Genomic DNA, 14,173 nt, shown 5'->3' on the forward strand with positions numbered 1-14,173 from the left:
ATGAACTAGCTACCCTGGCGTTAACGTTAGTTGCACTTTGGAGCGGACGGCGCGCGAGAAGGAGGCGTTACCGAGGTAGCTAACGTTACATCTAACTAGCTATCTAATTACGAGTAATTAACATGTAACATGTGGAAATGGAAGAGTTTGGTCTAAGCTTAACTGTTCACCGGAACAGTTGGAAGTGTTTTCGGTATGACTGTAACGTAATTATGAGCTGAGTGAACATTAACGGCTTCTCAAGGAAATCCCACCGGAAAGTTTTCTACAGTGATGCGTTCAAGAACACCCACTAAGGTAGTACTTTGCAAGTCTTTGGTGAGTTCTTGCTCATATTTAATGGTTTTTAATCAGTGACTGAAGAAGTTCGCCTAGCTGAGGTTAAAGTTAAGTGTAGTGTTGGGGAAGAAATTCTAATCAGAAGACAAACAGCTTCATTGATTATTAAACAAACTAAAATACTTGATTACAAGTAAAAGTCCTGCATTCACAAATGTCCTTAAATAAATTACATACTTAACTCAGATTTACATTTTCAAAAGTTAAAGGCTTATCATTGCAGGCTGAATTGCTTATGTCATTGTTATATAGTTTATATAACCATATCCATGGGTAGAGGAAGTATTCACATTCTTTCCTTAAGTGAAGAAAAAAAACTCTATTACTATTAAAGGTACTGCATTGAAAATGTTGATAAACTCAAGTAAAAGTATGTAAGGAAACTGTTCTTAAAGCATTAAAGGTGCACAATGCAGTTTTGGAGAAGACATTTTAATCAGAAGAGAAAGATCTTCATTGACTGATTCTTTATGTAATCAAAAAGTGAAAGTGAATGCTGTTACAATTTGGCAAAGAAAACTATCATAGGGTGTATCTGTATCCTGTGGCAAAATCTACGGAAGCCCTAAAGGGCCATGCATTCATACATTTTATTTCCTCCATTTTCCCGTGATAACGAGTTAATTTCCTTTGTTTTCTCAATCTAAGTGAGCCTGATGTCGTCGTTAACTACATAGCTGACCAGCTACGAGGTCCCGGGCGTCTCCATAATCTCAGGCCTATCATATCACAGTCATTATCTCGAGATCTCAAGTTAATTATATCGTTATCTCGCGAAAACAAAGTTTAGTTATCTAGAAATCTCGAGAAAATTATCCCGTTATGTCAGGAAAACGAGATATAAAGTTGTTCGAGATAATAACTCAAGATCTCGAGTAAACAAATGAAATTAACTCGTTATCACGGGAAAACGGAAGAAATAAAATGTATTAATGCATGGCCCTTTAGGGCTTCCGTAAGAATCCAGGAGGTAACCCAAATATCTTGCTTGTACTAAATCAGGTACTAAATATGTAATGATATTTATGAATAAGACCTGGACCAAAAGATTTGGAATAACATTCTCTTTAGTTCCTCAAATGCCCGAAGAGTTACTATATCATACTTGTTCGAAGTATGTGCTTAGCATGTTAACATCTTTGACTTGAATAACGTCAATTTATCATCAGTTAAATCTATAAAAAGTAATATTGATCTGTATACTAAAAACATGTTCTTCAGAAATGATAATGTTTTTCTTTAACATTTTTAGACTTTAACATTAGCTTTTACTCTGGGTAACTCTGTAGGCATTTCCCACTATTTTCAAGAATTTCACAAATCAAACAATTCATTGATTCTACTTTTACATAAATGCATGAGTAAGAATAATCTAATATAATACGCAATAGTGTAACTGTCACAGGGGAAATTTTTCTGCATTGAGTCCTTTTTAATTTTTTAAAAAGTTTTTCAAGGATCAAGTCAAGCAGTTTAATTCTTCACCACTGTTTATGTGTCTTTAACATGGAGAGGAGTAGCTCAGTTTCGAGTAATAGTAGTAGGAGAGAGAAGTTTGATTACTTTTATTTTGAAGCTACCAAACAGCACCTTCAGGAGTCTTATTTTGAAGTTCACGAGAGCCCTCCTCCCGGAAGCACGCTCCATCATCCTCACTGTGTTGTGTGGGGGTTGGCAGACAGACTGTCAGATGAGGACTTCGGTTCATCAGTTTGAGTAAAATATCCTGTTTTTATGGCATGTAGATTTTTAGCAAAGACAGAGTGATAATGCAGATCCTCACTCCTCATGTTTACTGGGCTCAGCGGCACGGAGAGATCTATCTTCGGGTGGAACTGAGCGATACCAAGGTAGGACAGTCCGTCACATCCAACTGGCTCCTTTCAGCCTCAACTTACACACGCTTGTCGTTTAACCACTGCTTCAGTAATATATTAAAATAAATCTTGGACTTCATCTTCTTAATCCTATGTGCGATGTTAGCAAGCTAATGTTTTCTCCACTGTAGCGACACACGAGCTTTACTAGCCTAACGGTTAGCTAGTGAGTGAAGGTGTGCAGTTATAAGATGGCTAAATTGACCTCCAACATCAAAATTATACTGTTAAAAAGAAAACTGACAAAATAAATAAATTAAGATTTGTCCCCAGTTCAGAAAAGCATGTATTTTTGTCTGTTGCTGCCTTAAAAACACAATTTAGACGACATTTATTCTGTCGTCGGGGTCATTCAACTCACCAACGGTTAGTTAATGGTTAGCTCGTGTTTAAATGTAGTGTAAACAAGTTTGTTGTCGAAATTAACTCTACAAAACAACAATAACCGACTCAGTGATATCTGAATAAGTGGAAGAAGACAGCTGAACATGACAGCTTTAGTGTGGCTTCCTGTTTTGCACCGTTATCAACTCGACATCGTGTGATTTTCTATACTTAGCATACATAGATATCGTTATCAAAAGAAAGCATTCATGTGACAAAGCCCAGCTCAGTGCATTATTAATGTGTTGATGATTTGTGCCAACCAAAACCTGTAGTAAGACTTGAAGATTGTTTCTATTAAAGGTGCACCATGTAGCTTTGGGAAGGAATTTTAATCAGAAGAGAAATATCTTTATTGACTGATTTTTTTTGACTGCAAGAGTCACAGTGAAAAAAATACATATTACAAGTAAAAGTCCTGCATTCATACATGTCCTTAAAAAAAATTACATACTTAATATCAGCTTAACTTAATAACACCATGTTAATGGGTAAAGGAAGTATTCACACCTTTTACTTAAGAAAAGAAAAAAAGGTACTATTACTACTAAATACCACATTGTGAACATACTCTATAGCCAGTAAAAGTACTGCATTGAAAATGTTACCATACTTAAGTAAATGTATATCTATCTTAGGTGTAATCAGGAAACTGTTCTAAAAGTATTAAAGGTGCGCTATTAGTAAATTTTAATCAGTAGAGAAAGATATTCAAAGAATGATTTTTCTATGCCTAAACAAACTAATTAAACAAACTCTTCATGACTGAATAAACTGAAAAAAACAAACTGACCTTAAAGAACAACACAGTGTCATACTGTTTTACTTTATTTAAATGTGGCGGACCCTGCCACCTTTCTAGCTTCAAACAGTGTTCTGGGGACTTTGTTATCCTTTGAGAACAGCTTATTTATTCAGTTACAGAAAACATAAATATTTCTGAGTTTGTATTATTACCTTTCTCTTCTGATTAACATTTATTCCCCAAAACTTACACAGTGCACCTTTAAGTCTAATTGTTCTTTTTGTACACTTTCATACAGTTAGAGCTACACAGACGCTCTGTCCACTTCCCTACTGGTATTTTGAGTGTAATTAATTTGCCAAAAAGAGAAAAAAACAGTAAACAAAGTCAAAGATAAGCACATTTTCATTAGATATCGCGGCAATATCGTTATTGTGAATTCGTTTGGCCATGCTAATCGTGTAGTGACAGTCTGATTTGGTGACAGCCCTAGCGTAGATGTTTATTTACTGAAATATATAATGTATACATTTTGCAATATAAATTAAAAAAAAGGGGCAGGGGGGAAGAATTAAATTAATTTTGAGTGGGTTTTTTCACCTCAACACTAAGCCTGCCACTTACTATTTTATTTCTGCTGGCTGTGTATTTGCATTAGAAACATGAAATACAGGTTCTTCTCCCCTTTGACATTTCCAAGATTGCTCCATCCCCGTCCTGCATCTGTTAGACAAATGTCCTATTAAAGATGCATGACTTTTAATGGTTGTTCTGGATCTTGTTTAGCCTCTTAGGAGGATGGCTTAATGATAGCTGAAGCAGGCTGAGAGAGGAACACCTGTCATGTTACATGTTAGGCCAACTGTTAAAGCAACAACATAACATTGTAACCTTCATGAGCTGAGGATTTTTATTGCAGGGCTGTTGTATGAGACTGCATTACTTTTAGCGAGGTGTATTTCATTTGCACACCCAAACATTGAAGTATCAGGCCCAGGTTTCAAAATACAGAAATGTCCCTTCAACCTTTAATTTCCCCTGCAGTATTGTCTATTGTGTGCGCCGGTGTCGGGTTGGTTGTGATGGCTTTCTTTTTGTTTTTCAGAATCTCGACATCAGCCTACAAGAAAACAACACACTTCAGTTTAGAGGTTAGTATTTACAATGGTGCGTCAGTAGAGCTCATCCCAATGGAAATTGTTGTATCGATATGGTCCAAAACATACACAGCGCCAAAAATAAAACCATACATACTGATAAAAAACATTCAAGTGAAGATGTTTAGTTGCATAACGACAATTTTGAAATGGAACTTAAAGCTCTGGTCTACGATCTGAGAAAGGTTTGAAAAAAGCATCCCCCCCACACACACACCCCTCCCCTCTGTGCTCCTTAACTCCTCCCCTCCGAGCTTGTATCGCTCTCCCCTCGGAGTCCCGCGACACACCCCCTCCCGCAACAAGCTTTTTTTTTTTTTTTTCTCCAACGAACTTTATACGTCCCGCAACAAGCACCAAGAGCAACGAGCCGGCAGAAACCAAATACAGCCCAGCTTTGAATGCGGAGTAACGATGTCGGATTCACAGATAAAGTTATTACAATGCACGTTGAAACTCACGTAAATCTTGTAAGTCATTACAATGTCCACAGCTAAGCTCCACAGCCAAGCTAGCGTAACGTCATTAGCATGCTACAGCTACGTTACCTTACAGCTACGTAATAAGTTACAACAGCTAAGTTAGCCACTTCTAAAAGTTACTGAGGGCCAAGAGACTAACAGATGCTGCCGTCAGCTTTCATCACAACGATCGCTTCCACATTGTGGCTGAAAAACAAACCTGTGTGTGTCCCAGCTGCTGTTCGGTGCTACTCAGACTTGTTGTTAGCTTACAATGCTAGCATAGAGGCTAACGTCTCCGTCGAACAAGTAAACAATTGTTGACAATACTGCAGCGACAGGCACGTCTAATAACAGAAACAAACTAAGGGCAGCTCTCACAGTCATAAGCCAGCATCAGCATGAAAGTTATCTGTGTCACAACATCCACAATAAAGACGAAGGTTACCTGCTCAACAGAAACGCCGCTGTATCAGCATCGGGTCCATATCTTCACGGACCTTTCGCCACCGTTCAAACGATGACCCGATGTTTACTCGGCTTGAGCCCTCTTTATTTCACATCTCCGGTTTGTGTCTTTTCAGTGACAGACTTTCTTTCTTTGACTCTTTGTCGGTGGGGCGAGCAGAGGCAGCTGAACTGCTCAGAGCAAAACAAACCTCTTGTCCGCTTGTAGTTTCAAATGCGGAAGTGGGTCGGGACCAGACGTGAGCAGGAGCAGGAGAGTGAGCGAGGATTGGATCGGAAAATTGATCCAATAGGAGCCATCCGGGCCGGATGGTTCCTATTGGTCAATTTCTTTTCAGTTTTACAGACACTAGAGAGAATGGATTTTTTTGGTTCCTTTTACTCTCCACATTGTGTAGGTGGTACTACTGGGTCATAACCACCATCTAAATGATGTTAATAATAATAACAAATCTTTCAAATCGTAGACCATAGCTTTAACTGTAAAATATTCCACAAACCTTTATGTTATTCATGAGGTCTGTTAGATGTTTATAAATGAAACACAATAGAAAGGCTGATATTGGTGTAATATAAACATATAATCTTAATATTATTCCACAGCACAGGGCCATGGAGCTAAAGGAGATAATGAGTATGTGTTCAGTTTGGAGTTCCTGGAACCTGTTAGACCTGAGGTAATGATCTTTTATTCATATATTATTAATTAATGATGAAGACAATTGTTGTATTAAAATGCATTGTTTTTTGCTTGACTGCTATATGATTAACATTTTAATTAAAGATTAAAGATAACTGAGAATTGTAATTTTTACACAAAATAATTGCATTGAACTAAAAATGCAGTAAAGGCTAACCAAATTCTTTGTCTTGCCTTTAATATATTTGCAATACAAACTTAAGCCTTTTTGCACAAAAGCACATATTTTATTTTGTGCTGTTCAGATGAAAGATCTACAGTATACCATAACTGAAATACATGAACGTCTCCATGCGTCATGGCACTGATTGAGCGAATGTACCAGCTAGAAATCACTGTTGTTAAGTCAGTGAACACTGATTGAAAAACGCCTCCTGGCTGAAGTGAGGCTTGATTAGCTGGGACACCACGGCCGGAGATATTCAGCTACATTATTATCAGTGAATTTATTTCTGGGACAAAGAGCTGCTGGTTTTTCTTCCACCCTTTAACTAAAATGCGTTTAGATGATATTTGCTGTGTTGTGGATTTAAGGCCTGTGATGTTGTGATAATCAGTCCCAGAAAGTGTTCACACAACAGCTGCTGGCATTATTTCATTGCCTTGTGTGTGTCCCAGTTAGAAACTTTTATATAATTTTCCAATCCTTTGTTTTCAGATCAAGCATAAGTCCACCCAGCGTCAGGTGGACATCAAGATCAAGAAGCAGGAGGAGCGCTGGTGGGACCGGCTAACGCTGCAGGAGAAGAAGCCTCTGTTTTTGGCTCCTGACTTCGACCGCTGGCTGGATGAGTCTGATGCTGAGATGGAGCTTCAGGCTAAGGTAAGACCTTATGGAAAAGGCCTTTGACTGCTAAAGCAAACCTGGCATTAGCCTGTGACTAATGACTACAAAATGTAGTCTGTACTAAAGTTAGTACAGCCAAGACAACACAGAGGCCTGTTCATAGTTTTTTTTAGCCACAGGTTCTCCTCATATTTAGCTTTGCAAAGTTAGGCCACAAAACTTTGCATCGCTCATTGTGGCCTGGCAAAGCTCCATGTGGGACAGGTGTAGTTTCAAATAAGTTAACTCTTCCTGCACATGGCTTGACAAAGCTGCCTCTTGACAAAAGACTGACTGTTTTTTCAACAACTGGGCTTGCAAATTTTTTTTTTAAATGTATGTAGATGTAGATGTATACACATTTATGAATTTAGAACTTTTTGTTTGTAAATGTTTCCTGGTTTAAAAGGTGAAAAACTATTTTTCAAAATATGAAACAAATAATACAAATTGGTCAGACCACTGCAGACCACTGCTGAGAAATTTGAAAGAACATAATTCATAGTTACTATATTAAAACAAGTGAAGATAGCAGTAAATATTAATAACATTTTAGTCATGTACATTGCAAAGTGTGATTGTGATGGTGTGATTTCTTTCAGGAGGAGGAGAAGATTAACAGGATAAGTGTGGAGTCAAGAGTTCGTAAAGACCGTGAGTATCACTGAGCTGACAAACAACTCAAAAACTAACTGAAATGTTTCTAATTGAAGCTTTGTCAGTAATGTTGACCTTTATTATCCTGTAGGAGGAAGTAAGAGGAATTTTAGTAATGTTAGCAATAGTTGTTCATTTGAGTTATTTTCCTCTGTTTCCTGTTCAGCCTTCCTCGGACTGAAGAGAGGCTACTTGTTTATGTACAACCTGGTGCAGTTCCTCGGATTCTCCTGGATCTTTGTCAACATGACTGTGCGACTCTTCATTCTTGGTCAAGGTCTGTAAGAAAAAGGCCAGTAGAGTGAATAGGAAGGCAAAGTGTCCTGCAAAGAATCATTTTTACTGGCTAAATAATATAATGTCTTAATCGTAGGTTTAAGGATTGTGTGAATACCGATTGCAACAATTTAGCAGTCAGACAATCATTTACAATTGTTAGGACAATTGTTAGGTTGTGAACATTAATCAAAAACCACTGTTTTAAAATGTAAAACTTGAAAGTGAGTGTGCAAATATGGTACATATGGTCAGTCAAAGCTAAAGCAGGAAGTCTGTCTGTTATCCCTGATGTTTACAGTGGAAAGTCTGAGTAATAATTTTACTGATCACATTTGTTTGCTCTTACAAATAAGTTTGGCTAATCTGCAGACTTGTTTACAAACTGTCTGATCGTCTGTCTGCTCGTGTCTCTTGCCCTGTCTGCCTTTTTTTATGATGTCTCCATGTTGCCAGATCTTTCCACAGTGAGAGGACAAATATAGAGAGTTCTCATTTTGATCTATTTCCAAAAGTGTGGTTTTGTGTGTTTTAGTCTTCAGTTCAAATTGTGTAAATTTCACATTACGGCCCACTACTAACCATTTTAAAAAACATGCTTAATGTTTTAGGACTGATTTCTGACTGACGTTCCAGGCAGCTACTATTTTCTGTTCCTTTTGGTCTGCCTTAAAAATATGCTTGCAGAGACATAAAACCTTCCTGAGATACATAAATCATCTGAGTCTATATTTAGTCACGCTCCTGTCACTAACATTATTCTTGGGCTTTTTTAGTACATCACACAAATCTAGAAATAAGTGAAAACAGAGTGAAACACAAGAGTAAACACAGAATTGGCAGACTGCAGAGGGATGGACTAAATAAAGATTAAAAAACAGGTATAAAACTAAAACCATTGTACTCCTTAATATCTTTTCAGTTTTATGGACTTAATAATTAATTTTTTGTTTGTGCAACACAAAACGGAAAAAGAAACAAACATAATTAGCACCACTGAGCAGAGAAATAAAACAAACAGACAGTCCAGAAAACACAGATGAGCTCATTTGAATAGAAACAGGAACACGGCTACACAGCAGGCAGGGATTTGTTTTGCAAATGATGAGGATTATGGATAGTGGCTCATGCAATGTGCTGTTTAATTATGTCTATTTGTGTCTCTCGCCCTCCGCAGATTCGTTCTATGATACCTTCCACACCACGGCTGATATGATGTATTTCTGTCAGATGATGGCCGTGCTTGAGGTCATCAATCCCTTGTTGGGTCTGGTCAAGACTGGATTTTTTCCTGCTATGATACAGGTAATACAGGGGAGTCAGTCGCCTCTCACTGTCATGTGATTTCAACCTTAAAGATGAAAACAATGCCATAAAAAAACAAACTAGAAATTCCAGTTACTAAAAACAGTAAAAGTATGAAAAAATAAAACAAAAGTATGTGGATACCTGAACATTACACTCATATGTGAATCTGCTGAAGTAACTGCCTTCAGTCTTCTGGTTTTAGGCTTTCCACCAGTTTTAAAATCTGGCTACAAGGTTTGCTGTCATTCAGCCACAAGAACATTTGTGAAGTCGACCATTAAGGCCTGGCTCACAATCGTCCTTCAGTACATCATAAGGAGCTGGTTATACAATAATTACAATTATAAAACAGAACCAGTTTGTAGGATGTGTCGTTCTATACAGTATGTTCAAAGGTGGAAGGAGAGCTGGCCATCGTCGAGAGGAGAGAAAAGTGACAATCATTGAAATATGGGGATAATTGTGTTAATTTTCAGAAAGTTTCTCTAAGTCACTGCTGAGGCAAAGCACAAGTGTAAAACAGCTTTACTGTGCTAATGCTTTTTGTATGTGAGTCATTATTTGGGCCAAAGGTTGCCTCTCAGGTGTGATATACTGTAGAAATCGTTTTACAAAAAAGTGTTACATGGACTGCTCTGTGATGTTGCAGGTGGCCGGCAGGAACGTCATTCTGTTCGTTATCTTCGGCAGTCTGGAAGACATGCAGAACAAAGCTGTCGTCTTCTTCGTGTTCTACCTGTGGAGCACCATTGAGATCTTCAGGTGAGCTCAGGTCACCTTCCTTCTCTCTCTGGTGAACATGTGTTGTTGCCTGCTCTAACATCAGGCCTTCCTTCCTTACATCAGGTACCCGTTCTACATGCTGGCATGCATTGGCAATGAGTGGAAGCTGTTAACATGGCTGAGATACAGCCTCTGGATCCCTCTGTACCCGCTGGGGGTTGTGGCTGAAGGTTAGTTACTAGTCTTTCATGTGTTTACAAAAGAAAATGGTGTTATAAACCAAATTTTACAGCAGTCGTTGCTGGTTGTTGCTGACAGTGTGTCATTCTGTGCATGTTTCCAGCGGTGGCTGTGATCCAGTCCCTGCCCATCTTTGATGAGACTCGTATGTTCAGCCTCCCCCTCCCTGCAGTGCTGGGACACTCTTTAAGCTTCTCCTACACTCTGCAGGTCTACCTGGTCCTCATGTTCCTGGGTGAGACATCCACTAACGCATTTTGTCTCTGACTCATCGTCTATGTCTGCAAAAACAGCCAATCATACAACACCCACAGGCCTTGATAATATTCAAGGTTATTTTCTGATAACTCTCAGGCTGCTGGCAGGCCTATTTCCATGGTTTGTTGTTGCCTCTTGTCTTTGTCTTTTCTGTGGGATTGAAGCTGAGTTAAGATCAGAAATCTGCAACTTTTTTACCTACCATAAATTAGCAGTATTAGTTTCTATTACTTAACCTGATGCACCAGATGATTTGTTACACAGAGCAATCTGGAGAGGCGCCTCTAGAAAAGGGCAGGCACTTTCAAAAAAGTACTTGGCACGTGATTGGATGAACCATCTATCTATGACCGTCTATCACAGGCTGACTTCAGCCAATCAGATCAACAGCAGGAGAGTAGACCAGTTGGTAAATCAAACTCTGACTGTTAGTTGAGAGAAAAGCAAACATGTTTTCCATCAAGAGAAGCCCTCAGTTCTTTGCTGTTTTTCAATGAAATAAACTCTCCATTTCTGATATAACTGATGCTATAGCAGCTATGCTAATCTCACGATGAGCCGCTATTATTGTTTTCAAACAGTTGCTTCCTTCGCTTGTTGTCACACCTAAACCACTTCCATAGCTGCCAGTAGTTCCTCAAAGGATGCTGGTTGATTCATCGCCTGTGTGCGCAGCCGTTTTCTTCTTCAGCAGTAACAAAAAAAATGTTTTGGCAGCCAAATATACAAACATGACAACTAGCCTATCAACTTCATACTAACAGAAGTCATCTCTTGCCTGCAGGACTCTTCATCAACTTCCGACACCTGTACAAGCAGAGGAGGAGACGATACCGCTCAAAGAAAAGGAAAGTTCACTAAATGATCAGCACGTTTACTTTGCACACCCTCTGAACTGTCGTCCACTTAAAAATAAAGCAGCTGTTTTCTTTTCCTCTAACTGCCTTTTCTCATCTTCCAACACTCACACAACACGCACACACACACCAACAAGGGGGCAGATGTATAAACTACTGTGTATGTGTACGCATAAAAACACGGTGTTAATGAAGCTTGTGCACGTGCGCCCGTTTTCATAATGGTTGAGGTTTATAAAACAGAATCAGACAAATGCACAGCTTTAGAAAACTGACAAAAAGACTCCATGTTTCCGTCTTTGTGCGTACACACAGCCGTAGTTGTGAACCTGTGCAGTTTTATGCATCTGGCCCCTGTGTTGGAGAACTGGTCACCTGATTTCCTCCACTGGGTGAACTGTTAACTGTCTTCAGACCAAATCTTTTTAATCTTACTGTACCAGCTTGACGACTCACTGTCGAACGGATCCAGTGCTTTACTACTGTAAGTCTGAATTGATACCACGTTTATTGTCTTCAAAGTGTCCATGTTTATCAGAGGTTTCTGTCTGTCTGCAGTCACCATCGAAGGTTTAGTTCAGCTGAAACAACTTTAATAATATTTGTGTATTTTTTTTCTGTTGATCTTCCTGTTGTGGACATGAGAGAAGTGTTTACATACAGGAGAGTTTGTGTTAGGTTGGGAAATTAAAGTTAAAAAAATGTCTGTGTAAAAACTCAATACAACAGATTTGCCATCTTCACAATTTATATCCCACAATATTTATAAAATTCAGTACCTTGTTGATTCAAAAATAGGATTCTTAAATGGCTCTTCAAAGCATTTTAATTGTACTTTATGGGTTGGGGTTTTTTTTTTAACACTGATTACAAATCACAGATTCCTCAGTGGATTTCAGATGAAACAGGGAATAATAAAAAGTCTGACTCTTAACATTATACGTAGAAATCTTTTGACTAAAAAGACAGATTTAAGTGGAAAATGTTTGCAGTCTGTGAAAACATATTGTGTACAATGCATTTGTAACGTTTCTTCTCTTGATTAAGTTCAACAGTGAATCTTTGATTTGATGGTTCTCTTTCATTTTGAGCCCAGATGTCCTGAACCGTCCCAGATGAGAAAAACTTACTGACTCAGTGTCCACAGTTTTGGTACAGAATAATGAAGGAAGTTATTACAGTTAACTTGTACTGATGTACTGATGAAACGCTCAAGATTCACTCGTCGTTTACCTCCAATTGTATCATTTTTACACTGACTGTACTTGAGTTCTTTGTTTTCTTCCACTCTGTTCACCTTTGAGCCTTTTCTTTATCTGTGTTTCAGTATTTATTTGTGTTTTTTGAAGTTGTTTGATTTTGACTTACTTGTTTCAGAATGATTTTTCTAAAGGTGTTTTTGGGAAGTACTGGCAGTAGACATCCAGCTTGATTTGGACATTTTATTGTATTTCAATTGGCAGGTAAATTCAGACTAATGATGCATTTTATTTGTAAGTTACAATTAGTTTCCTGACAGAAATAAACATCAGAGTTCCTATTTTTGGAGTTGAAGTGTCTTCTCTCGGATCACAGATCCCGTTGTGTTTTTTTGTGTATGCATTAGATAGTTTACAGAGGAGAAACAGACTTCAAACATGGGGTTATTTGAAAAGCAGCTAAACCACCTGGACACTTCATTAGATATCAATTTAACAAAATTGTATGATGTTGCCTCTGAGTTTGATTGCTAGTATGGAGTACTTTAAAATATATCCACATACATAAAGCCTAACATGAGTTGGTATCCGAAGCTAAAGTTTACTTTTCTGTTGTTAGCGATTAGAAGAAGGAACATGCACACGCCTTCTCCCGTTGTAGACTTCAAAGAAAGGAGGGTAAAGCCCCACACTGATGCAGTCATTTTGTTTCAAATCCAAACTTCAGCTAATGTGTTTCAGTTTTTAAGACACCATTTGGAACATTTTGACTAATCAGTTTCTCAGGTCTGTCTTAAAACAGTCAGGTGCCCATAATGGCATCTAGAGCTCTCTTCCTAATGTACTTTTAATGTAAGAGATGGAGGGCAAAATCAACAAAAAGTAATCCAATAAAAAAGTAATCCAGAGAGAGTTTATCCAGTTAATCAGTTCAGATTTTACTCTGTTTCTTTCTTTCTTTTTCAGGCGATTCCAATTTTGAATCAATATTCTCTTAAGTTCACACAGTTCAATTAATTTATTATCAGCGTCTTGTCATCAGATGAAGCTGTGATCAGCAGGACCCCTGTGAGACAACTTAAACCTTTATTATCCTTGATTGGACGTTTTGGTGACCTCATGTAATCAACCAGAGTGAGTGAAAACACCTGTGTGAATGAGCAGAGACTCAGATTGTAGGTCAGATGTTTAGTATTTTACATTGTTCTGGAGACAGTTTTGATGATTAAGTGATTTTTATTATAAATACAGTCAGTGAAGAATGAGTTGGTAATATTTAACTTGATTTATCACTGCTGATCCCTATTTAGTACAATATAGTCAAAAACTCTGCTCACTAATCCTGAATCAAATGATTACACTTCAAAACTTACATTTAAATCCCACCTGTAATTGGTAAAAGTAAGGTTTGACACTAAATACTGTGATACTACAGAATGTGATGATAAACCAGATGTGCGTTTTGGACACAGTCATGTTCATATGTGTATGTAAAATGTGCCAGTTATACTGTGAATCATCACTTTTAACATGAGGCGAATCCACATCACACAAATTTAAAAAGTATTAAAGATAATTAAATTTAGAATAGGATGAAATAGCCTACAGAACAAACAATCAAATCATACAGTTGTCAACGTGTATATTACGCACATACTGTGTCCAAGCAGGGAACAAATATCTCCCTTCTTAACCAAT

At 37.9% G+C, this 14,173-nt stretch overlaps 1 protein-coding gene across 2 annotated transcripts; it reads left to right on the plus strand.

The window, feature by feature from the left end:
* Window positions 1-212: 212 nt before the first annotated feature.
* LOC311258803 (very-long-chain (3R)-3-hydroxyacyl-CoA dehydratase-like) lies at window positions 213-12,816 on the plus strand. Of its 2 annotated transcripts, none has more exons than XM_084355402.1 (12): window positions 213-297; window positions 2,085-2,189; window positions 4,451-4,496; window positions 6,035-6,108; window positions 6,790-6,954; window positions 7,560-7,611; window positions 7,781-7,891; window positions 9,068-9,195; window positions 9,848-9,960; window positions 10,045-10,151; window positions 10,265-10,396; window positions 11,204-12,816. In XM_084355402.1, the coding sequence occupies exons 1-12, from the start codon at window positions 274-276 to the stop codon at window positions 11,278-11,280; spliced, it is 1,134 nt and encodes a 377-aa protein (XP_084211528.1). In that variant the 5' UTR covers window positions 213-273; the 3' UTR covers window positions 11,281-12,816. The 2 variants fall into 2 exon arrangements, with proteins under 2 accessions (XP_084211528.1, XP_084211527.1); XM_084355401.1 differs by having other exon boundaries at window positions 244-318.
* The last annotated feature ends 1,357 nt before the right edge of the window (window positions 12,817-14,173 follow it).

The sequence above is a fragment of the Pagrus pagrus genome (genome assembly GCF_965226575.1).
Source record: "Pagrus pagrus genome assembly, chromosome: 1".
Lineage (NCBI taxonomy): Eukaryota > Metazoa > Chordata > Actinopteri > Spariformes > Sparidae > Pagrus > Pagrus pagrus.

Excerpts from the sequence above, each read along its gene's own strand:
- LOC311258803 (XM_084355401.1), top strand. The coding sequence starts at position 274 with ATGCGTTCAAGAACACCCACTAAGGTAGTACTTTGCAAGTCTTTG. Across the intron at positions 319-2,084 it reads TAGTACTTTGCAAGTCTTTG|ATTTTTAGCAAAGACAGAGT; the intron begins GTGAGTTCTTGC and ends TATGGCATGTAG. Across the intron at positions 7,612-7,780 it reads GTCAAGAGTTCGTAAAGACC|CCTTCCTCGGACTGAAGAGA; the intron begins GTGAGTATCACT and ends TTTCCTGTTCAG.